This window comes from Xiphophorus couchianus, chromosome 4 (assembly GCF_001444195.1).
Source record: "Xiphophorus couchianus chromosome 4, X_couchianus-1.0, whole genome shotgun sequence".
NCBI classification, from domain to species: Eukaryota; Metazoa; Chordata; class Actinopteri; order Cyprinodontiformes; family Poeciliidae; genus Xiphophorus; species Xiphophorus couchianus.
In genome coordinates, this window is record NC_040231.1 from 6,289,156 (window position 1) to 6,313,214 (window position 24,059).

At 36.6% G+C, this 24,059-nt stretch overlaps 3 protein-coding genes across 9 annotated transcripts in view; 2 read left to right on the top strand and 1 right to left on the bottom strand.

Annotated features, from left to right (window-relative positions):
• Positions 1-790: 790 nt before the first annotated feature.
• LOC114142458 (transmembrane protein 138-like) lies at positions 791-4,810 on the top strand. Its single transcript, XM_028013753.1, has 5 exons — positions 791-890; positions 1,934-2,487; positions 2,626-2,797; positions 3,107-3,182; positions 4,631-4,810. Exons 2-5 carry the CDS (start codon positions 2,360-2,362, stop codon positions 4,741-4,743), a joined length of 489 nt encoding a protein of 162 aa, XP_027869554.1. The 5' UTR covers positions 791-890; positions 1,934-2,359; the 3' UTR covers positions 4,744-4,810.
• A 141-nt stretch (positions 4,811-4,951) lies between these two features.
• cfap70 (cilia and flagella associated protein 70) lies at positions 4,952-16,715 on the bottom strand. Of its 7 annotated transcripts, none has more exons than XM_028013749.1 (26): positions 16,560-16,715; positions 16,241-16,427; positions 16,029-16,124; positions 15,781-15,866; positions 15,201-15,392; positions 14,884-15,066; positions 14,626-14,720; positions 14,197-14,269; positions 13,917-14,054; positions 13,349-13,498; positions 13,146-13,232; positions 12,877-12,968; positions 11,868-11,928; positions 11,578-11,760; positions 11,311-11,442; positions 11,106-11,234; positions 10,865-10,998; positions 10,541-10,656; positions 8,910-9,092; positions 8,676-8,815; positions 8,244-8,396; positions 7,211-7,372; positions 6,954-7,043; positions 6,571-6,672; positions 6,109-6,156; positions 4,952-5,699 (listed from the first exon to the last, which is right to left on the bottom strand). In XM_028013749.1, the coding sequence occupies exons 1-26, from the start codon at positions 16,638-16,640 to the stop codon at positions 5,580-5,582; spliced, it is 3,213 nt and encodes a 1,070-aa protein (XP_027869550.1). In that variant the 5' UTR covers positions 16,641-16,715; the 3' UTR covers positions 4,952-5,579. The 7 variants fall into 7 exon arrangements, 5 of the variants coding, with proteins under 5 accessions (XP_027869550.1, XP_027869549.1, XP_027869551.1 ...); XM_028013748.1 differs by having other exon boundaries at positions 13,146-13,235; XR_003595015.1 differs by having other exon boundaries at positions 5,577-5,699; positions 6,938-7,043; positions 13,146-13,235.
• Positions 16,716-17,412: 697 nt separating this feature from the next.
• The window catches only part of ddb1 (damage-specific DNA binding protein 1), a 48,798-nt gene continuing 42,151 nt past the window's right edge, over positions 17,413-24,059 (top strand). The window contains exons 1-6 of the mRNA XM_028014673.1: positions 17,413-17,585; positions 19,721-19,869; positions 20,107-20,223; positions 20,373-20,594; positions 21,691-21,805; positions 23,817-23,914. Of these exons, the coding sequence (XP_027870474.1) occupies positions 17,525-17,585; positions 19,721-19,869; positions 20,107-20,223; positions 20,373-20,594; positions 21,691-21,805; positions 23,817-23,914 (762 nt within the window). The 5' untranslated portion in view covers positions 17,413-17,524. The remainder of the gene's footprint in view (positions 17,586-19,720; positions 19,870-20,106; positions 20,224-20,372; positions 20,595-21,690; positions 21,806-23,816; positions 23,915-24,059) is intronic.

Consider the following 24,059-nt stretch of genomic DNA (forward strand, 5'->3'; position numbering starts at 1 on the left):
TCTGATTATAGCCAGCATTCATCTCCTGGCAGTCATTTTTCACATCGGCCATTCAATGGTTGCAGAATGTGTGGTCACGTTGTGGCAATCACATTTCTGGTCATACATATCTCTAAGTTTCATTGATGCAGCTGCCAATCTGGCAAATCAACAAAGCACATGCTCGAGTGTATCTGAATTATGCATTTATGCTGTTACTGAAGAACAAAACAATTGGGAAAGGAAAGTGCAAAGTTATTTGGATGTAACCGTTTGTGTTTCTTGTGTGTAATAGTACAGGCTTACCACTAGATGACAACAGTTACTTTAAAGCTTGACTCCAGTTTGCTGGAATCCTTACCGTAATCTTGAAGTTAAATGTGACAGAATGACCTAGAAAACGGTCCACCTGTATTTACATGAACTGTATGCTGCATAGTATAGTGTAGGTTGTAAAATATCAGTTCGGTTTGCGAAACAAGTCAATATAAGGCATATACATGAAAATAAAGAAGAAATCCACCAGTTTATGGAAACATTTAAGCTATAAAAGAAATGAAACACAAACAGCGCAGGTAGGAAATCTAATCAGGCTTGAGATTTTACATGCTTGCCACACATTTCCCCATGGCCTGATTGAGAACTAAAACAAATCCAAAATTTTTCAATTGACAAAACCATAAAAACAGAAATTTAACATCATCTGCTGGTACATGAGTCTGTATAAAAAGACTGTCCTCAAGCGCATGATGACACAAATCTCTTGCGTGTTTATTAGAGAGATGAAAGGATAAAAGCTGCTGCAAGGACACAAGCTGTCAGTCTGCGGCACACTGTGTTGTTTATGGCCACATGCGTCCCTCAGAGAGACACAGAGAACTTCAACAACTGAAATTAACCCTCCAGTACAGGTTTGTTTTTTGTTTTGGCATAAGTTTGTTTGTACATTTTTAGATGGTAGGATATTACATGTTCTATGTATTGAAGGTTTCAAAGAAATTTGAAATAAGGAGATGTAGTAGAACAGTACTAAAAACTGCAGGCTGAGAGCATACTAACAATAGTTGCTTGCTTGGTTACATTGCTATTCTTTTGAGGTGAATAATTCACGTAAGGTCAGCTACAATATTTTTCATTAAAAGGTATATGCAGAAAGAGGTGTAAGACAACATTTCCAGTTCTTCTTTAAAAATGTCTGATGTGCTGTATGATCCGTCAAAAAATGTAGATGCCTTTATTTGCCTGCATGTGGTCTGTGTGCCGTTTCATGTGCAAAAACGCCCCTAATACCACTAACCTAAAATCTGTGTAGGCCAGCTTTCAAGAGTAAGTAGCCTTCTCCTCCATGGCCGAGTGTTTGGAAGTACCCCTAATCTTTCTCACACCTGTCATGCTCGTGCCGAGCTATAAATACTGGGACCGTGAGAGGATCCACCAGGTGTCACTGTAACAGCTCCATATTGATAACTTCATGAGAGGAAGCAAGGACCACAAAAATAACACTGAGAAACAGAAATATTAGTGAAGACAGGATTCGATTTCTCTTTAATCTTCAAAAGACAACCTATGTTTTTATTTTTTTTTAGTCCTGGAATAAATGAGGATAAAGCTGTTGTTTGACAATTAAAAAGTAATTTTAATTGCAACAGAAAATTGGTCTCTGGAGATAATTAACTTTATATTTAAAAACTGAATTAATTTCCACCTAGTTCTTGGTTTGGATGCTCTAAGTGCTGTCAATAATTGTGTTTCATTTAATTTAATGTCGTAAACATATGTTGCGTTTATTACAACATATGTTTATTACATGTATAGATTCCTTTTAACTCTAGCTTTCTTTCCTCAGTCTTTAAAAGCATGCAAAATGTAAAATATTCTAAATGTTTTTTGTAAGTTACAGCAGCTTAAAGGTGTAACTGCTTTAACTGAATTAATCTGTTGTTTCCTTCCACAGGACATCTGCCCTTTTTTAATCAAGACAATGACGTCTCACCAGTTCTGATATGCAAGTCTGCAGATTGAATTGCACGGCTGCATCTGCGGGATTTGTTGCAGTCAAATGTAACATGTTGACATCTCTGAATGGTTGGCAGCTCATCTCCAAACCAAAACTTGCTTTCCTGTTTGAGAGTGCTTCTGTTTTTCCAAAGTAAACTGAATTCAACCAAACAACATGGAATGAAGCACTAATGTTATATCAAAAGGACTTGATCTGCATTTGGGAGAGCAGGACCATTTGAATGCCTCACTGAGGCATCCAAACTGTCAAACCTGCTGCGTCCAGGTTGATGTTTCTCTGTGGTGGGATTGAGGGAGAGCTGCAGCCTTGGATCCACAGTGGAACCACAATCCACCTGGGCACCCAGCCTATGGGTCGGAGATGCTCCATGCCAGCAACTACTCCCTCGTGTTGTTGATTCAGCTCAGTCTGCTCTCTTTTGACCTGTTTGTCAACTCCTTCAGTGAACTGCTAAGGACAGAACCTGCAGTCCAGTTGGTGCTTTTCATGTGAGTCAAACTTTTTTTAAGGTTTCAGCAGGGTAGCAGTAAGAGTAAAACAGACCACTTATATTAACACCAGAACGAGATCTTTGTCCTTGTTGTTCTTATGGCTGACAGTTACATAAATATATTTCCTTTCCACAGCATGCAGGACATTTGCATCTTATTTAACCTGATCATCATTCTGCTGATGTTATTCAACACCTACGTGTTCCAGGTTGGCCTGGTTGCCATACTGCTGGAGCGATTTAGAGCCCTGATAATGCTCTCCGCTCTCTACCTGACCTTCAGTATCATACTCCATTCCTGGCTTATGGTAAAAACACAAACAAATGTGTACAACAACATAAAAATAAATACAAGTTTGATACATGTTTTCTTTTTGTTTTATCAAGAAAATCTTCTGAAGAAATCCTGTATAAAAGACTATTCAGAACGAACAAAAACACATAAAGAGCATAAACCGAATTTTTGATTTTGGGAAAAGAAAAGACAGCTGATCATTTTATCTTTCATCAAATTTTTTTATCTGTTATGATTGATACAAGTGCAGCATGGCTTTACATGTATTGCAGGTTAACTAAAGGAATGGCATTAATTATGTTTTCTTACACATTGATTTCAGAATCTGCGCTGGCTAAACACAAACCGATTTATCTGGACAGATGGTCTTCAGGTGCTGTTTGTGTTTCAAAGATCTGGTAAGATCATTTAATTTCTACATCTTAAAAATGTTATCCAAACATATTAGTCTAATGTCAAATTGAAATTATAGTGACTTGCAAAAGTATTTGCTCTGCTTGAACATTTTCAAATGTTTTGATTTTACAACCCAGTGTCTTCAAAGTGTTTTTTGTACTTGCTTTGACAGACTAATGGAAGTTGCTTTGCAATTGTAAGCAAAACTTAAATATATGTCACTTCGTAATTTATTTATTCAGCTTCTTTTACTCTGAAATCTCTGAGCAAAATCATATCCAGCTGGAAGAAAAAAACAATAATTACAGCTCGCAAAATAAGAATTAAACTTATCATAAGTTGTGTTAGTAAAAACACAACTGTAAATATATTTCTGAAGATGCCAGTGACATAAAATTCTCTCCAGATGGTGGTATCAACTCATACATTCACATGCAAAGAAATCAAACCACAGTGTAATAAGGTGGTATTATAGAGAGGATAATTATTGAACATAAGAAGAAAAAAAGGTGTAAAAAGGCAAAACAGTACATTACAAAACAGTCATGTTCATTTAGTACAAGATAATATAATCTTGTTCAATCCCAAATGGAAAGAATTGAAGCTAGGAAGAATGGATCTCAATCACATCTGAGCAATATGTGGGACTAGTTTCTTCATGCATGAGCTTTTTCTTTTTCAGGCAAAAACAAAAAAGCTTTTTTTTGTTTTTGCCTGAAGTATTAAATAGATTTCATGATCAATCTTTTTTTCCTATGTATTTTTTTAAATTACTGTGAGAGACACCAAATGTATTAGTTTGTGTTAACATTATACTTATGAACATCTATAGCTTGATTTCTTTGCATTCTTGGACTGGAGCTATTATTTATGACAAATTGTGGGAATTTCATGCCAGTTGCACCTTCAGAAATATACTGACATAGCGAATTACTATGTATTCAGTCCCTATTGTACCTGTTATATTTTGCAAAGAAAAATGTGACAAATCTTTGGTCTTTATAAAGTTGGTAGAGACATCCAAAAGTATTCCAGTTGTAATTATAGAGAAAGACTTATGGCACTAAGAGGGGGGTGGGAACTTTGTGCTGGTTTGTTATTTCAGAGCTCCAAAAATACATATGAAATACTAAGTATGAAAAAATTTTATATAATACAAGGCACTGTCCTCAAACATTAATAGAATCATTTATCCACCTTTTAAAATACCATTTACCTCATACAAATAAGTAAACATGGATGGTTTTGCATATTTTAAAGCATTCTTGTTTTTGACTCTACCCTTGTCTCTGGATGTCTGGTAAAATTAACAATTCCAATTAAAGATTATTATAGAATTATGCCTCTGATGATTATAAAAAAGTGCTCAAATAGCATCATCGATGTGTTTGGAGACGTTTTATAGTAAGTATACTACCTTCTTAACCTTGTTTGTTTTCCATCTGTGTAGCTTCTGTGTTGTACTACTACTTCTACAAGCGGACCGCAGAGTATCTGGGGGACCCTCGTCTGTATGAGGATTCACCATGGCTGAGAGAAGTGTTTGTTCGGTCCAGGCAGTGATCTGCAGAGGAATCTACAGAATGATACCAAAAGCCATAGCTCTAGTGGCACAGTAAAGAAATTACCCATGAATGATGCTGAAAAGTTTTAATTTCAACAAACTCTGGCTGTTTTAATTCACCTTTTTTTTTAGGTTGAGGAAAAGATTATTTGGCATCTTTTTAGAATTTAGGAAATAACTAATTCACAAACTGGAAGAAAACACAAATGAAAGCCTGAAATGTATTTATTGAAACATGAGAAAATGTTCAACATGACAGCCCAAAAATATAATCCATTTGACATCTTCTTTCTCTGGAGAATTGTGCCAAATTTTAAGGTATTTCAGGAATGTATTGAAATTGTAAAATTACTCACTAAACAGTGTAGAAATATCTTGTAAAACTTATCATATTCAGTATGTTATATGCTACTTACACAATAGCTTTGTGTCAGAACATATCACAATATAACTTTAAATGCTATCCTAATGTTTATGACCATGTATAATCACATATTGCATTGTAATTTTCACATTTCTTTTATACATGTTTGCAGAATTACAGAATCTCAGATGTACAAACCAGATAACTGATTTTTGCAAAAATAAATTTCATTTAACAATGCTACTTTTTATTTTCTGAACCTACATTTTTTTGTTGCAGTCCTTTGAAAAAATTAAATAGTTTTATATGAATTTAAGACTATTTGTGCTGTTCTGAGTTGAATTTTTATGGCTTGATCAGCCCCCTTTTTGACACATTCATTTGTTTTATTTCAAGACGCAATAAAAATGCAATAAAATTTCATCTGAAATATATGCCTAATGTGGTGCTGTCTTCATAAAATGTGTTAGGTTAAACAATTTCAACCTGTGCTTGAGCACTTGCATTGAAGCATGATGCCAGTTTACTCATCCGAGTCTGATGCTTCGCTTCACTGATCTCTTCAATCAGGGACGAGTCCTGCAAGTCAAACTATGAATTAAGAAGAAAAAAAAAGAGTTTGAAACACTGTTTTTTTGTTTGTCTGTTACAAAAAATGTTATGCAAATGTTCTGGGTAACTATGCTATGAAGGGCAACAGTTTCTGTGTACATAAATACACAGTCATTGTGTATTTATTCACACAATTAACTTGGAAAGATAACTGAAGAAGTCTGGAAAAATTATCTGAACATCAGAAACACCTGACACAATGTTCACAAGTAAATAGATTAGAATAGGATATACTTTATTGATCCTCAAAGGGAAATTGCTTAGTTTTTGACAGGATTGTGTGGTGTGTTAGTGTGTGTTAATAAATCTACTCATTAACATACTGAAATAGCTAATTGTAAGTCATTAAAAGCATTAACAGAAGATCTTCATGAAAAAACTCACTTACACTGATTGCATTTTTATAATATTCATCCCCCTCTTCTAGTCGCCCAGACTGAAAAAAAGTCAAAGTATATGATTAATGCAGCTGTAGACAGTGAGGGTTAAGGTAAAAACATTTCTTTTCAATTCAAACTATAATAGTGGACTACAGGACATACGTACTGTATTTTTTTGTCCTTTAGAGTTAAACTAAGATTTTTTTAAATGAACTAATTTAAGTTTTTCAAAGTCCGTTTCCAGCTTTACAACAAACCCCATCCACTATTTTGAGTTATTTCTGACTTGAGCTTCAGGGTCATGCAAGCTTTGCCCCCATGTTAGTGTAAGAAAATGTTTTTGTTAAGTACAAAAAAAATATAAAAAATTAGTCCAAAAACATTCTGGTATATTCTGTCCTGCAAACCCTCCACAGAGGTAGGACCAGAACTGAAACTGATTGTGGATTTAAAGCGTAGTAATCACTCACCTTAAGGCTGATTAAAGACAGGTAAGCCCACACCTCTGCATTTGCTGAGTTCAAAAGAGTGGCCACAGCTACAGCTTCCTCAGCAACACACAGCTCCCCCAACTACACAAAAACAAACCAAGGCTTGAATTTTTTCACTGTCAACAAGACTCTTATTTTCCTAGGAATAAGATGGTATGTCTATTTGACAGAACATAAATAAAATTTTCCTAAATTGGGTGTGTTTATCTCCACTGTCACCAGCTCTTCTAAACAGAATCTAACACTTCATAATATATAATTTTAAACCTGTTCAATATAGAAAATCTTCATGAAACTAATTCATAAGCTTAAGAAAATTTAACTAAAAGCACTTTTTCATTATTACCAATGTGAACTTTTACCCTGTAGCAGGCTTTGCCGAGGCCCAACCAGGTCAGGCACGATGGGGACTGCTCACATGCCTGCAGGAAGACTTCTTTGGCTTGCATAAACTGAAGAATAAATATCATAAACATAGAGTTAGTGACAAAAAAGAGAAATATTTTTTGAAACGTGTTAAAAAAATATGCAAAACTGTTTTATTTCAGAGTTGTGGAGAAAAATGTAATCTTATATCTCACTTACAGCTCATGTCAAAATGCAATTACCGACATCTAACCTTTTCCTCAAGAATATAGATAGCTCCCAGGCGAAGGAGAACGATGTTAGTGTCTGAAGGTGGTTCTGGAAAGACCATGCTCCACTCATAACTCTCCCGGGCTTCAGTAAATGCGCCTTGCAGGTAGTGGCAGTGACCTTTCAAGGCCCAAGCATCTGGGTTCTGATCATACCATGGACAATTATTTTAAGGTTAGCTGTCTGTAGATGTGTTTGTCTAAAACCTTGAAAACATTTGTGCTAGATTATGGCATAAAATAATGAATAAAATATGGTTGTTTTCTTATCAGAAGAAAATTTATAACCCTACAAATGTCATTTGCTGTTAAATAAGAAAGCAGAATCCATAGCTTAAATCCCATTTTCCAACTTAAAAAAACATGTTTTTCAGTTTTTCTGAATAATGTTACCTTAACTTTAGATTGAAATCTTAAGAAATCAAAGTTAAAAAGGTGTAGATTACATTAATATTATATTTATGGAAACTCTGTTAACACCTTTCCATTAGAGAAATGGAGGCTTAAGTGTACATCTAAATGTACAACATTTGCACAAAAATAACTGCAGAACTGCAGTTATTTGTTGAAGGAGAATTCTTTTATTGCTTTAAAAGGGCCATGATATTACCCAAACATATTTTGTAGCTGATCCAATCTTAAAATTGAAAGGTTTAAAGTTTTTTGCTGAGAACAACAAAGCAGTAAAATTGAATTTTACAACTGGAGAAGAAATACTTTGTGCACCAAAGGGTGATATTTCACCTTTTTACTGAGTTCACACATTTCTAAACATGTTCCACTTTAAAAGGAAAAGGTTAAAAGGGACTTTTAAAGAATTGTGGTACATCTCAGACAGTTCAGGAGTACGCAACATCATATAAAACACTATGATGTGCAATTTATTTCTTAAGATTTATGTTAAATCTAAAATAAAAGAGAAGGAGTCACTAAAATAGACTATTACAGAAACTACATGGAAACTACATGATAGTGGTCTTTTTGTCTTAAATCAATAGAAAGAAAATGTGGACGTACCTGACTGTTGTAAAACAATGCTTCTTTCAGGTTGTCAATAGCACTGCTGTAGTCACCTTTGAGCAGCTGGAACTGGGCTAGGCTATAATAGTAGGGAACACTGCAACCTCCTTTAGAACCCAGCAGCTCTTGGGTCAAAGCGTATTCTGCCATCTACCAAAGGAGCACAGTTAGTTCTAAAACTATTTATTTCATCTTGTTGATTTTTACAGCTCAGAATGTGAGTATCCAAATTTATATGTATTGAATGATGCAGTGTTTGCAATAGAATAATATATCAATCTAATTTTTTTGACTTTCCATTATGTTTCAACACAACACAAACACTGTTACTGCTATGACTCAGAGAGGACAAATGATTTGACGGTATTTAAACAATTGGACCCTCTAGGTGTGGGATCATACACTGCTAAATCAAACAGGTATGAATACCTGTAGGGCATTGTTCTGCAACAAGAACTTCACTGTTCGTGTGAAAATGGAAGAAGTGAGTTTAGTTGGAGTTGCTGATCTGTCACTATGAGATGAGGTCTCTCCGCTTTCCTCCATGTCGTGGTCTGGGAACTCAGGGTCTGTCAGAAAAACACCATTAGTCTTAAATCCGCTGTCATGTGTGGCTTATATTTTACCTTGTGCCTGGATGCTTGCTGTAATGTTACACCTCACCGTGCTCAGCCATTGGAGGTGGTGCAGGATTATCTGTCTCATGCTCATCCTGCTGGGCCTTCACTTCCTCAGTGTTGTCATCTGCATGTGCCCTGTTTGCTTCCTCTTCCCCAAGAATCTTTTTGGCCTCTAGAAATGCTCTTTCAGGCAGGAAGGCTTCGTTTAGACTTAAATGGAGCAAACCTAGAAGGCAGATCCCAACAGAAATGTAAAGTTTCAATATTTACAGTGTGTACATTACCCCTGCTGATAGGTATTTTCCTTTCGAACCTAAATAAAAGAAAGAACCACAGACAACGTATATGAATTTTAACGTGGAGCTTTTGCAAAAGGGAAGGCTCTGAGAACTCTTCCTCCGAAGAATCCACAGAGCGTTCTGGGCTGCCCTTACAACGGCTCCTGTTTTTATTGTCTAAGAAGGACAGGCAAGGGGGCAGTCAGGAAAAACAACAGAGGTCGTAAAGCTTCTAACCCAAACATCTAACAACCCAGGTCCAGATGTGATATCTGATCAAAGGTCTGAGCCCGGTTCAAATCTCGGTCAATACTGTCAAGAAAACAAAATACGACTGCTCACAGGTGGTTACTAAATTAGGAGGTGTTCTTGCAAAAGGGTTTAAAGTCTGAGAAACTCAGTGTTATCTATTTCTCGTAAAGTTGAACAGACAGTAGTGACCTCCAGGTCATTTAAAGAAGAGAACACTTTAAACAGAAAATCACAAAGATCTATAGACTTAATGTGAACTAGAGTAAGAAAATAAAATGATAATACCAAAAAATCTCCAACACCTGCTTTTAATTTCGATCTGTTAAAGGTTAAGTAAAGATGGATATAATTTTCTTAAGAATGATATTTGCACTAGACATTTGTTATTTCTGGACTGTACACCTCAATGTTGCTGATTTTAAAATCTGTGCGTCATTGTAATTTATTTGAGCTGTTGTTTGCAGCATTTCTGTAAATATTGTCATGTAGAAATTGTATGCATCTTCTGTGTAAGAATTGCTTAATTTCAAAACATAATTGTTGTAGAGTACCCTCAACATTCTACAAATCTAAATGTTTTATTTCAGTAGTATAATCTCACACTGAACATAAAAACTGCAACATTTTTATTAAAATGTCCTATATTTTTGCAAACATCCTGATGTACAGTACAGACCAAAAGTTTGGACACACCTTCTCATTGAATTCAATGAGAAAGTGTGTCCAAACTTTTGGTTTGTATTGAGAACAGACCAAACGTTTGGACACACAGTTGTGTCCAAACGTTTGGTCTGTATTGTATGTAGATCCTCCATAACATATAACAGTGGTACAAAGGTCTGCCACTTTTTTCACTTTGACTCTACAGTGCACTGACTTAAAGACAATACATTTATCTCAACCAATAAGCAATGCTTCCATTGGAAAGTTCAAATCTTTAGGAATTTATCACAAAAACAAATAAAAACCTCTACTTTCTACTATCAATGTAAGTATATAGGTCTAAGCAAATGCATTTAAGAAAATAGCAGACAGAGCACAGATCATTCAAATATTGTTGTAGATCACTAGACTTCACCCCACTGTGGAAAATATGAGCACCAATGGTCCCCACATTGGTGAAGAATCCTGATTGTGAACTGACCCATCAGTGTCCAGGCCTCCACACTGGGTGGTTCTAGGCTGGTGGCTCTCTCCAAGAAGGTCAGAGCTTCATTGTAACGTTCAAACAACACTGCCACAACCCCACACATCATCAAGCTGGACAAATAAGCAAAAACAGAAACAAACTATTCTACCAACTATACAGCAACAACAAAGGTTGATGATTTTCTGCAGTTTTTTTAAGACTTGATCATCAAAGAGAGAAACATTTACACATATTACTAACTATACAAACCTAACTAATTAAAACGTAATTTTGCTTAGATAAATTCATAATCTGCAGCATAAATGAAGCACTTCTAACCTGGGCTGGTGTGTTTGCTGGGTGGATACAGCATCATGGTAACACTCTTTAGCTTTCATGTAGTCCCCGATCAACATGTACAGGCTTCCCCACTCAAACTTGTACAAAGGTTCATCAGGGTGCCTCACCACTAACTTCCAGTAAAAAAAACACAGATGCCAGTTACTCTGCCAGTCAGATTCATCAGCTTCCTTCACTGCTGTGTCTAATATCATAGATATATTTTTCCCTAGTTTTGTACCTCTTGGTAGTACTGAACCGCCTGTTGATAATTGCTTGTAAGTTGTGCCTCTTTAGCAAAATGTCTCAGCTGACTAGATTCCAACTTAATTCCATCAGTGCAGTCTTCTGCCACATCACTGGAATAAATCTGCAGAGGAGATGAAGATAAAGATCACTAAAAAATCCAAACAATATCCTTAAACAAATGACGGCGATGGTAATACCTTGTTGAGAGCCACATGCATTTCATCCACTAGGTAGACATAAAGCTTGCTGACAAATTCTTTCACCTCTTGAGGATCAGTGAGAGGCTTGGACCGCTGCATTTTGTCACGTACAATCTTTACCACTGCTAGCTATAAGCCATAAACACACAAATATATTTATTGAATTTGACGAATGAAGATCCTTCACAAAAATAACAAAACAAAAACATTTTATTAATACATATATCATAGATTCAGCCCAAAAAATCATTTTAAACTTCAAACCTTGATCTGCTCTTTGAAGGTGAAGTATCTTCCAGAGACATTAAGACCTCCCATCACCTCAGCCAAAATTTGCTCTTTGCTAAGGCTTTCCTGCAGCTCGCTATTTGCTCCAAATAATTCGGCAAACTGTTCAGAGACAGCAGCCACTGCATTGCCTACTTGGGTGTGAAAGTCCAGCACGGCCTACAAGAGCACACATCAGAGACAAGAAATCTGAGAATGAGAAACCTTTCCTGACTGCAAGGCATACTGTAGGCATATTTTTAATGAAATGTATCTGGGTTTCTCACCTTTTCTGCTCTGCTAGGACCAGCTGGACGTTTGGGTTTGGGGGGGATCAGTACCTTCACCCTGCAGGATTTGGAAACACTTCTTTTAAGTTCATATTCAGAAATGAACAAAAAGAAAGACAGATAAGGAAGTAAACTGACATCTTACCAGATGTTTCCTCTAATTGCATAACCAACATGCAACCAAATTGACTCTATCATTACCAGAGTTGTTGGTAACTCATTAGATTACGCTAATGATCCTCAAAGGTGTCATGATAGATGTTTTTTTAATGTTTTGACAGTAGAACTAATGCATAGTCTTTCAGTATTACCACTTGGACTTCTTTCTGCATTACACATTTGTAAAATCTTCATTTCCATGGTAACCGGATGAGCCATGACAGGTAAAAGTGATTCCTCATGTGCAAATACACAATTACAGCAGCTGCCTGAGTAATTATGATCTCTGTATAAGTGAGAATATACTGAGAGATGGGGGGAAAGGAACAGAAATAAACATATTACTATTGCAGTGATTTTTTTTTCTCCATGTGGTGAATGAGTTTTTATTAAATTATTTGGTTTCTTTGTTCAGATGAATTGTAATCATTATTATGTTTTTTGAAATATGGCACATCTTTTATTACTTCCATTTTTGAATACATAAAAGATGGTTGTCCAGTCAACTTGTGTGCCTTTACTTGTGTGCTTCTATATTTTGAGAAAACATATAAACTAGCTCACATTTTTTGACAAAACAAAATGAAGAAAGTAAATAATAATAGCAAATTCTGACTCATCAAATAAAGTATGAGGTTTTTTTTCTTTTTGCAGAAATAAAGTATAAAAGTGACCCACATTATTACACAATTACTGTGACTGTCTCAAGAAAATGAAAATCTTCTGAACCTTAGAAGTTATTAAACTTTTCTTATTTAATGTGTGTTAAGGTGTAAACTTTTCACAAGAGATGAGCTTACTGACATGGGGATTAATTGCAGTACTTAACTGTGTTAATGCATATTACCTTCGAGCCAGTTCCTCAGGGGATGGTTTTGGTACCAGTGGTCTATTCAAGGACATCTCAATAATAACATATGTTCTGGCTTCCAAGTACATCTGTCAATGACAACAAAGATAAAAGACTAAAGTAAAAATCCACAAAGCAAAAGTTTGAATGTTTCTCTGCTGCTCTACGCTGCAACTAAAATCAAAGTGTGTAGCACAGCATACTTAATAACATCATGTTTTTGTCAGTGCTGCTGGAGCACCAAGCTGGCTTCATCAGAAACTTACATTTCCTTCTACATTGACTTTTGTCTCAGGTTCAGACCCACTTTCAGGAGTTTCATCAGATATGGTGGCCTTGGATGGAAGGACACTCTGCTGCCATATTAAAAAACTTCACATTGTTACATGTAAACAAAACATTTCTCATTGCAAATGTAAATTTAACTTTGCAGTAATAATTCATCCTTGACAATCAACACATTTCTGACCTTTTTAGACTGGTCCTTGACTCCCTTGCTGCCTGCATCGTAGTTCTTTGTTCCTTTTTTGGGAGTTGCTACTGCTAAGCTTACTCGAGATTTGGCCTGGATAGTCGCTATTTTAGCCTGCTCCTTTAACACACTGGTTTTCCGCTTGGCCTATAAGTTTAAAATCAATACTAAGTTCATCTTAACAAGAAGTAAAAGAAGAAACCAGAAATAAATGTAAATAAGAAAGTAACGTTTTTAGTAAGCCCATTTCACAGACAAAACTATGACAAAGTGAAAATAACTATTGATATTAAACACCCATTTTTAAACGTAAGATAAAACACAGAGAAAATAAATATTAAGCAAAATTTAAGTAAGAAAGTTTACAAGTTCTTTTTTAATTCACAGAGTCAATTAAATGTATCTTTGGAGGAAGATTAATCCACAATCTTGGCACCACTTGCTGAAAGATTTGGCTTGCATATATATGGAAATATAATGCTTTATAGACAATATAAGTTCCAGCACTAGAAGCTATACAGATGAAAAAACAAAAAAATGACTACTTTGACAGTGTTTTTGAGACCTTGTTCAGAAGTTCACTCTCATAGAAAGGATGAACAGTGTATGCTCCTCTGATGCGGGAGACTCCAGGGTACAACAACCGCCCCATGTCAACAAATGCCAAACCATGGAAGGGGATCTCTGGGTTCTCATCACCTAACTACAAACAGAGACAATTAAAACATTCATCTGCAGTTCAGCAGTAGTATGATTAACTGAACCTCTGCCACTTTGTTTGCCCCAAACAGATATCTCTTTAGCAGTACTAAAATATCAATAGCAAATGGAAAATGTTTTTTTACCCTTGATAGTGGAACCAAAGTCCTCATTAATTCCACTGGCCACAGTCGGCTCTCTGTGATTTTTTCTTTCAATCTACAAATATAATCAAAATACCATTTTCAGTAGTTTGAAATAAATGTTTTAAAATTTATCTCAACCTAAACAGGTGTATTCCAATGAGCTTGTTTCAGAATATAAGACATTAATTTCTTAATTTGTTCACAATGTAGCACTATTTTTTCTCCATTTGAATCATGGAGCAAAATGTACTGTTTTCTAGAAACTGAATTTTGTTAAAAACCTAAGTTTACTTTAGTTTGGGGGAGAGATTATCTCTTTTGTTCTTAAGGATAAGGACAAATGTATTAGAATTTTAAACCAATTAAGGGTTAAAATGTCTCATTACTGACTTTCACTTTGCAAAAAAAAAAGTTGAATGTCCAGCTGACCTGGAAGCTCCACTGGAATCCAGGAAGCATCGAATCTCTGTGTCCCAGCTCACTCTGTTCTTTGTAATTTCTGCCTCATCACGAAATGGCTGGTCCTGCATGAAAATTCAGGTCTTCAAATTTCCTTGTGTGTTCAAACCTTACTCTGATGGCCATAGCTAAGCTTGTTTCTACAATTGTTTAAAGGTACTAGTAAATGAAAATTCAAATGAAAAAATGCTATTTCAAGTCACACGTGGAACTTGTGTCTGTTGTTACCTCTAAACCAGTTAGCTCTCCATCCTCATGATCAATGGGCTCTGGTTGGCAAAATGACCCAGGTAAAAACTGATTCCCTGGTACCAATAAAGTCTGAAGGGGCCTCCTTTTCCGACGGCATTTGCCCTCCCTCTGCCCCCCTGGCTTCAGATGGCCTTCAGAAAACATCAGTACTTGATCATGCTAAGACACAGAGAGAGGGAAATATTCCCATATTTTAAAATTCATCATCACAGAACCATATAGATTTGTCATTTTGTACATTTTTAATGGAATAGCTGTAACACAACGTATTAGGATACAAAAGTAGAACTCACTTCTGCAGTTAGAGGAACCTCCAGGGCAGCGAAGTATGCGAAGGGGCTGTGAGCTGAGCCAGACGGCAGCGTCCATGTGTCAGGCAATGAATACGCTGTTTCCACAGTTACCTTCATGATGATACAGGTTGACAATTCGGCTTCAGTGAGCAGTGGTTCCGGCACGCTGACACAAACATCCAGGGTTGGTTGCTAAATGGAATAAAATGATGCAGCAACCACTGTTTAGAATTTATAGACATATTTAGAAAGTAAAATACGATTGAATTTATATCCTGAGATTTGAAGTCCACCCTAAACAAAATATTTAACAACACTTTATCAAATACTGAAGACATACAATACTACTCAAGTCATGATGTACTATACATATAAAAGGAAGAATTAAAAAATCTATTGAATAAAGAATTTGTATTTTTGCTTAAATAAATGTGGTACAATGTAAAGATTGAAATGTCTTAGTGACCTAATGCATGTTAAATTATCTGCTGACATCTTAAATGGCAACAGTATTATGAGTGTGATTAAACTGCAAACAGGTTTCTGTGTCGTCAGTATAATTGTTGAGTGAGTAACTAACCTTACGGTGGATGCCCTGTCGAGATTCTTTAATCGCAGGATGGACCATTGGATTGACTGGAACTGTACTTAAAAAGGTGCACTGACCTGAAGGACAACAGAAAGTCATTAAAACCTTGGAAGTCCTCCCTCCTCATTCTTCAAAATCAGTTTCTGTTTATTCCACCTACATCTGGTTCAAAGGAAGACTCACTCTTTTGACATACCAGAGCAGAAATGTTTAAAAATTTCTTAGAGGAGAAACTGTACCTTGCAGTAGAGGGAAGAAGTCCACCACAGCTTGGCCCAGTATCGCTGTCTTCAGCTCACCTTTTTTCCCCTCATGCAGGACCTCCACCAGTGTAACTGATCACAAAATATAAAACTATTGCACTTGTGATTGCACATAAAACGAATTAAACACTACTGATGATGAGGCACATGGATGACATTAGGTGGTATATTTGATACATTAAGCTTACATGTGATTGCTTTCTGGAGAATTTCACTGAAAGCCTGGGCGTCATTTGGTGGGGTATAGCTGCAGGTAAAGTCGTAATCAATAGTGTGTTTCGCAGGGTTGGAATGTTTCTTTTCTGACTCCCCCAGGTTCACCTCTTCCACCGAAACCTGCAGGAAACTCTGCAAATTGTCCCCCTTCTTCCCTTGCTGAAAACAAAATCAACATATAACATAGCGTTTAAGAATATTCCTGCCGTTTGGGCAGTCGTGCAAGACGTACGGACAGACAGACAGATAGATAGTTGTGACTACAATTTAACCAAAGTTCAACGAACTTACTATGTTACGTCCACATTTTGCAGTTATCTGTATCGACACAATTGTTTTTATCGTCTCTTCAGATGTGCATACTGTTGACATTTTTAACGGAGATAAAGTTAACAAGCTAACGCTTTCAGTTAAGTTCTATCGCAGGCCGACTAAACACGTGTCCATGGCAACAGTGATTCAGCCAATGGTGGGTTCAAAGAGCCTCGGTTATCACACAAAGATGTTGTGAGGTGAAAATCACAAGGTGTTAAAGTGGACTACAACAGTTTACAAAGTCGTTAATAGCCTATATTTTTACTGATCATCTTGGGGCAATGGTACTTTTTCCTCAAATAGAAAGACAAAAAGGGATTGTTGTAATTTTTTTTTCCATTTTAGAGAAAAAGTATTAGTAAAACTACTTTTACTACTTTTACTAAAAGCTACAAAGAGTTTTGCCATCTTAGATTTTGTAATTAAGCAAACGTGACAGCAGGTGTCACTGTTTCTCAATCCGACTAAATTCAAAAACCATTACCGCTTATAGTTCCCTCAAATAAAAAAATAAAATAGAAAACTTTGAGCATTTGCATACAATTAGTCGACTTTAAATGTCTTGGTAAATTGCAGTGATTTATTGGATAAATCAAAACAATACCAAAATAAACAAAGAAAAAAAAAGCATAAAAAGTTTTCGTTACACAGCGTCCTAGAAATGATCTTCTGTGCCTAAGAACCAACCATGTTAAATAATCTCTGTGTAGAGTAAGGCAAACCTAAGCATTTTTGGATTTTGAGTGACAAGTGCACCAATATCTCAAACATACCGTGTAAAACACCCTCCAGTGCTTAGGGGGCGCTCCAACTCTGGATTAGTGCACGTCGTTAACCTAAACGACTTCCCCAACTGTTTCCGGAAGTTTTATTATCAATGATTTTGTCACTCGTGTGAGATTTAAACACTTCAACGGTGTTTGTTGTCCGTTTCTCTCAAGATGTCTTATAACTACGTGGTAACAGCGCAGAAGCCCACGGCAGTGAACGCCTGCATCACAGGTAAATATGACTGATCCGTGCAGGACTGGGACGTTGGCAACCTGCGGGCAAATTGAGCTCCCGCGCTGCAGCCATGGCGCTCCACACAGGCCTGTTGTAGCACTTAGCTTCTGGTTTTTAGCTCAAATGTTTACCTGTCATATTAGGCTGAGTGCTTTATATGCAGTGTACGGCACGGCTATCTGTAATTCCTTCTGCAACGCAAATACGATGAATTACATCGTGGTTATTATTTTTGGCTAGCTGTTTTTATATAACAGCAAATAAAAAGCGACTTACCCAGCATATAAATAAATTGCACATAACCGCTTCGATCTTCTAAACATAACTCTGATAACACTTGGAAATCTCATTTGTCTTAAAATAGGCTACAAGAAAGTCGAAACAATGCTCGAAATTACGTTCCATCAAACATAATCTCACATTTTGCGATTTATTTTTTTAGAACTTTGCATGGTTTCTTTTACTTTCAACTAAACATTAGATAATGACTCGGTTTACGCAGTTACTCTATGAGAGATTATTAACAAAGTCATGAGAAATTTGTGTACTAGAGCAAGAAAAACAATCTACATTTACATTATAAAATTATGCGCTTATTTTATTAGGAAGTAAATACGGAAGTCAGATGGAAGCCCAGAGTAAAACTACACGTTTTCACACTGTATTTTAATGTCTGAGGGGTATTTGGGACTGCATATAGTACTAAGAAAACATATATCTGCCAGAAGGTCTTCGGGTTCTGATCTCTCCTGACACCTTTTTTTAAAATTTTCTCTTTTCTCTGTGAATGAAGTACTATGGATTGCTTTTACACTTATACAATATGTTCATTATGTAAAATTGCCTCTAAATTATATTTCCATGTTTAGACAAACCCCTAAACCCTGAGGTTTAGGGGTTTCTTTTAGCTCCTTCTTGGAGCTTCACTCAGGTAGAAGTTAAAATGTTCTGCTGAGACATTTATTCCTTAGTGTGAGTTTTGTTATGAAATTTATCTGCAGTCTTGATGGACCTGCTCAATATATCAATTCAGTAGTTATTGCAGTGTCTTCTTTTTCATATTGTTTCAAATGTCTTGAATGCAAATACTGCACACTAGGGATATATCAAGCTATTGGGATTGACTCTTACTGCTCTGGATGCCCACAACTGATCTATATTTGTAGATCAAATATTATCTGTCAAAAACCGATGGCCAACTATCTACAAATATTTGATCTACAAATAAAAGATTGGTAGATCAAATCAATTTCACAACCACTATTTGTAGTGGCTGTGAAATTGAAGCTCATAAAACTTTGTAGGCACAGTTTAGTTAAGGAAAAATTGATGTTATTATAATAGATATTGGTATTGCATTGGTAGGCAAAAGTATTGCAGTTATATGTTTTTCTAAAATTGCACAGCCTTATTTTTGGTTGTTTTCATTTATAATGAATTCATTCATTTAAAATGCGACTCTAATAGACTGGACAAAATCATCAGGAAAGCTGGCTCTGTACTGGGACTAAGGCTGGAGTCCCTGGAAACTGTGGTGGAGAGGAGGACACTGAAGAAGGTTCTGTCTATTATGGACAATAAACAGCACCCTCTCCACCACATAGTGGACAGACAGCGGAGCACCTTCTCACATAGGCTGCTCCAGCTCCGCTGTCGTAGGGACAGATACAGGAAATCCTTCCTGCCACATGCCATCTCACTGTACAATAAAAGCTAAATCATTGTTCTGCACTAATCAGTCCGATTTTGCACAACTGCACTGTGGCACACTTGCTGTACATATATTTACATATACATATCTGCAAATTTTGAGTCTTTGCAAGGACTGCTCTTAAGTTGTTTCTTATATTAACAGCATTTTATATTTTATTTTTATTTTATCTATAACTACTACTCAGTGGTGGTTGTTATTGTGTCTTGTCTCTATGCTGTAACTGCGAAGTAATTTCCCTGCTGGGATGAATAAAGTACTTCTATTCTATTCTATTCTATATAGCTAAAATTCTCAACCAGAGCTGTGAAAGAGAGACCATCAGTTTTTGACAGATAACTGTGTCAAAAACGTTTTACCGCTTTTCTCTGCTGAACAAAATGTAATATCCGTCTTGTTTATGTTGCAATGTTTTTTGCAGGTCACTTCACCTCTGCTGAGGACCTTAATTTGCTCATCGCTAAAAACACACGTTTGGAGATCTATGTGGTCACAGCTGAGGGACTTAGACCTGTCAAGGAAGTTGGCATGTATGGCAAAATTGCTGTCATGGAGCTCTTCCGTCCAAAGGTTGGAATTACATAAATGCATAAGTCATTTAAAGTTTTCTTTTCTCGGTTACATTCATTTATCTATTAAAAAGACAAAGGAAAGCAAGTTCATAGGCTTTTAAAAGTAATTTCTAAGTTGGCTTTTCCATTTGTCTATTTTCAGAAATTCTGCAACAGCTCATGTTATCTTATTTCGTGTTTATATTGTACCAAACCGTGTTAATAAAATGCTGAATATTTTTTGCTTTTTTGCCAGGGTGAGAGCAAAGACCTGCTGTTCATTCTCACATCCAAGTACAATGCATGTATCCTGGAATACAAACAGAACGGGGAGAGTATTGACATCATCACCCGTGCCCATGGCAACGTCCAGGTGGGTAACGCCTTAAAAGTACTCTGGTGTTTTTGGGGGGTTTGAAGTGTTTACATTGGGGAAAGTTTACAAGCTTTGCTATTTAGTAGCAGTTGCAAAATGTAAAATATTTTTGCCCAACCTCAATCATTTCCACACCTTTTCTTCAGGATCGCATTGGACGTCCATCAGAAACAGGGATTATTGGGATTGTTGACCCAGAATGCCGCATGATCGGTCTGAGGTTGTACGACGGATTGTTCAAGGTGATCCCGTTGGACCGGGATAACCGAGAGCTAAAGGCGTTCAACATCCGGCTGGAGGAGCTGCAGGTCATCGATGTTCACTTCCTGTATGGCTGCCAGGCTCCAACCGTCTGCTTCATCTACCAGGTACTGTGAGGTTCAACTTAAAAAAAGACTCTTCAGGGTGTGCCGCGGTGGCGTAGTGGTTAGCGCGACCCATATTTGGAGGGCTTGAGTCCTCGACGCGGCCGTCACAGATTCGACTCCCGGACCCGATGATATTTGCCGCATGTCTTCCCCCCTCTCCTTCCCCGTTTCCTGTCAGCCCACTGTCATATAAGGGACACTCGAACCCACAAAAGACCCCCTGGAGGGGTAAAAAAAAAAAGACTCTTCAGATAAGAATAGGTTACACAATAGATACGGGTATTTGTTTATTATAAGTGTTTGTCGGTTGCCAAAGCGTCTAACAGCAAGACAAAACAGCAACAGCAGAAGTTGGACAGCATTACCAGGAAGTGGATCGATTTGCTGCAAGCACCTGGAATGTCAGGTCTGCAGGGGTCACAGTGGTTTGTTTTGGTATCAGACAGTACATGAACGTACCGACACATCATGTTCCTGAGGTGTCTTGCAAGCAAACACTATTGCAAACTGAATAAAAAAATTATCACCATAGTCACAATAGACTTCAGAATTATTGTCATTCTAGTGATTCTTAGTTTATGTCAGCTGATTAGAAATGTTACTATGTTTTTGTACTCCTTGAATTAGTGTAATAGTCATCACAGATTTAGGTGATGATATTTCAAGTGTGAAAAGATAGTAATGGTTTAACACAACAAATTACTGTTCTCTCTTCATGTGTAAAATAACAAGATATCAACCTCCAGAAACCTAACTGTGCTTACTATTTATAGTGATGTTCTAAGTGGTGAAATATTTTAAAGGCTGCAGCTCCAAGCAGTAGCTCAGGCTTCCTACACAGTGTGGAAAACAATTTGTTTAAGTCTTTTTTATGCCTGGATTAGGATAGAAACAGACAAAGGAGCATGTCAAAATATTTTTATTTCCAGACTTTGTCCCCAATCTCAAACCTCATTCCTTCATTTTGAAACTACAACTTGAACAACTTTTCCATTTGCTTAAACATTACTGGACAATATTGACTGCTTTAATCATCAGTTTAGTGGCATGAACTTTTTGTGTTTTACTTTAGTCTAACCATTCCTGTTTGTCTTAGGACCCTCAAGGACGTCATGTAAAGACTTACGAAGTTTCTCTGAGAGAGAAGGAGTTCAACAAGGGCCCCTGGAAACAGGAGAATGTCGAGGCTGAAGCATCCATGGTTATTCCAGGTAAATCAGAACTGCAAGTGTCAGTTGGCTTGATTTCATGTTTCATTTTCTTCAAGCTTAAATCATTAAAACAAAAAATTATATCCAAATGAAATGAGGGAAAAGAGCTATTAGTGGTTAAATGTGAGCATAGCTTTCTTTTATATTTGTTTAATGAAATGTCTGAAATTTTGTCAATGAGTTGGTTTCATGAGAAACAATGGAAGTTGCCAGTTTTCCCTTAATTGTAAGTGACCAGTGATTAGCTGGTAAAATACTGCAAAGCTTAGTTGTTGTTTTCCTTTTCATGTCATAAAATGCATCACAGCTAGAGGTAAGCCGATCATAATCAGCCGAGTTCCATGAAAAAGTGTATGATCGGTGATCACTGTCTCATGTTGCCTGTCACCTGTATCTCACTTCACAACCTGCGTGTGCAGCTAATTTCTTCTTTCCTTCACACTGCACAAGCACGCAGCAAGAAATGATAAGCAATGTCGTGAGGAACTTTAATGCTGTGAGACTGAATGGGGAGGGAAGCACGTCAAAATGCATCAATACAACGAGTCTAGAATGACATTTAAAAAACAAGTACTTGACGGATTATATATGGTTATATCGAGGCTCACTGTAGGACAAAAAGACATCCGGAGCGATCAGACAGCAGATAAAGCAGCGTACAACTACCAACACTCACCCGGATGAGCATGATGGTCAGAAAGCTAAACAAATAACCTGAAAAATAATTTAAATCAACGAGCTAGCAGTGTAAGTCACTGGTTCTGTTCTCACTGTTCGACCAGCGCTACGCTTTACTGGTAGTAATATTTCACAGACGGAGCGCCGTTTCTGCTCCACTCTCACATCGAACCTCTGCTTAAAGCTGCAGCATATAACTAAAACAACAAAATCATATTTTACATATGTATTAAAACTTTTGCTAATCAGATAATCTCTGAAAAAAAAATCTATCTCCTCTACCTCCTTCCTGTGTTCTGGAGAATTACTCAGCTCAGTTAGAAACATCCAATCAGAACCAGCATTAATCACCTAGCCATGCTCTCAGGAAGTTTTGATTCAGTAACTCAGGATTGTTTATTGTGATGCCACCTGCATTTGACTGTGAATGAATGTTTTCATTTTTCTTGACATTATTTGACATAGGCAGTGTTACGCGATTTATTTGACTCATGTATAATTTATGGTACTGAGAAGCTTATTGTTAAAATACAATTTTACTGATTGCAGGTTTTTCAGTTGTCCTTTTAACTTAACATCTGGTGTATTCTATGCAAATATTTTGCATGTTTATGTCTAAATTAGTTGAATTTATTAACAGATAATTTTTTAGTGCCAGATCACACAGTAGCATTTATACCTAACGCAAAAAATTAACAACCAATCCAGATGATCGGCAGTTATCGGGTAATGGGTGATCAGAATCAGTGGCAAAAAATCTGATCGAGCATCCCTAATCACAGTCTAAAACATTTTACTTAATAAATACATGAATCAACAATCTGTACTTTAATGCACTTTTGTGAAGTTAATATAAATCAGATAACGGTCAGAGAATCATGTTTTGATGCATAAATTGTGATCAATGATTGTGCAGCACATTTATTTCTTATGTGCCTTGTAGTCCTTCCAGTTGGAAGGAAACCAAATTGAATTATGAGCAGCTCAGACTATTGTCATTTGTGTATTTCTATTTTTCATTTGGGTGAAACTGCCTTATAACCAAGTGCGTTCATGTGTTTGCAGATGCTTAAGTAAAGTAAGACACGTTAATTCCAGTCTCATTTATTTCTTTCTTTATTTAAAGTTCTGGGGGGGGGGTTATGGCATTTGCAGTTTACATGTTTAAATCCTAGGTGTTTGTGTTCTAAATATAATCATAAATGGGCTGCAAATTGACAAAAAAACCCCCAGAACATCTGCGTTTGGAAACGTTCTAAATTTTTTATGAAAGATTCTGTGCAAATGCTGGAATTTAGCAATAATTCCTTTACCGTTTGTGCTTGTGTTTTAGTGCCGGAGCCATTTGGTGGCGCTATAATCATAGGACAAGAGTCAATCACCTACCACAATGGGGACAAATACCTGGCCATTGCCCCACCAACAATCAAGGTAGAAAGCATCAAAATGTTCTGTTTTCATCAAAGTGTTCATTATAAACCTGCTAAATGTTTTACATCTGACTTTTTTTCTGCTCTGCACTACCAGATAAATAAATGACTCTAGATGACATTTTATAATAGAAATTAAATAAAAA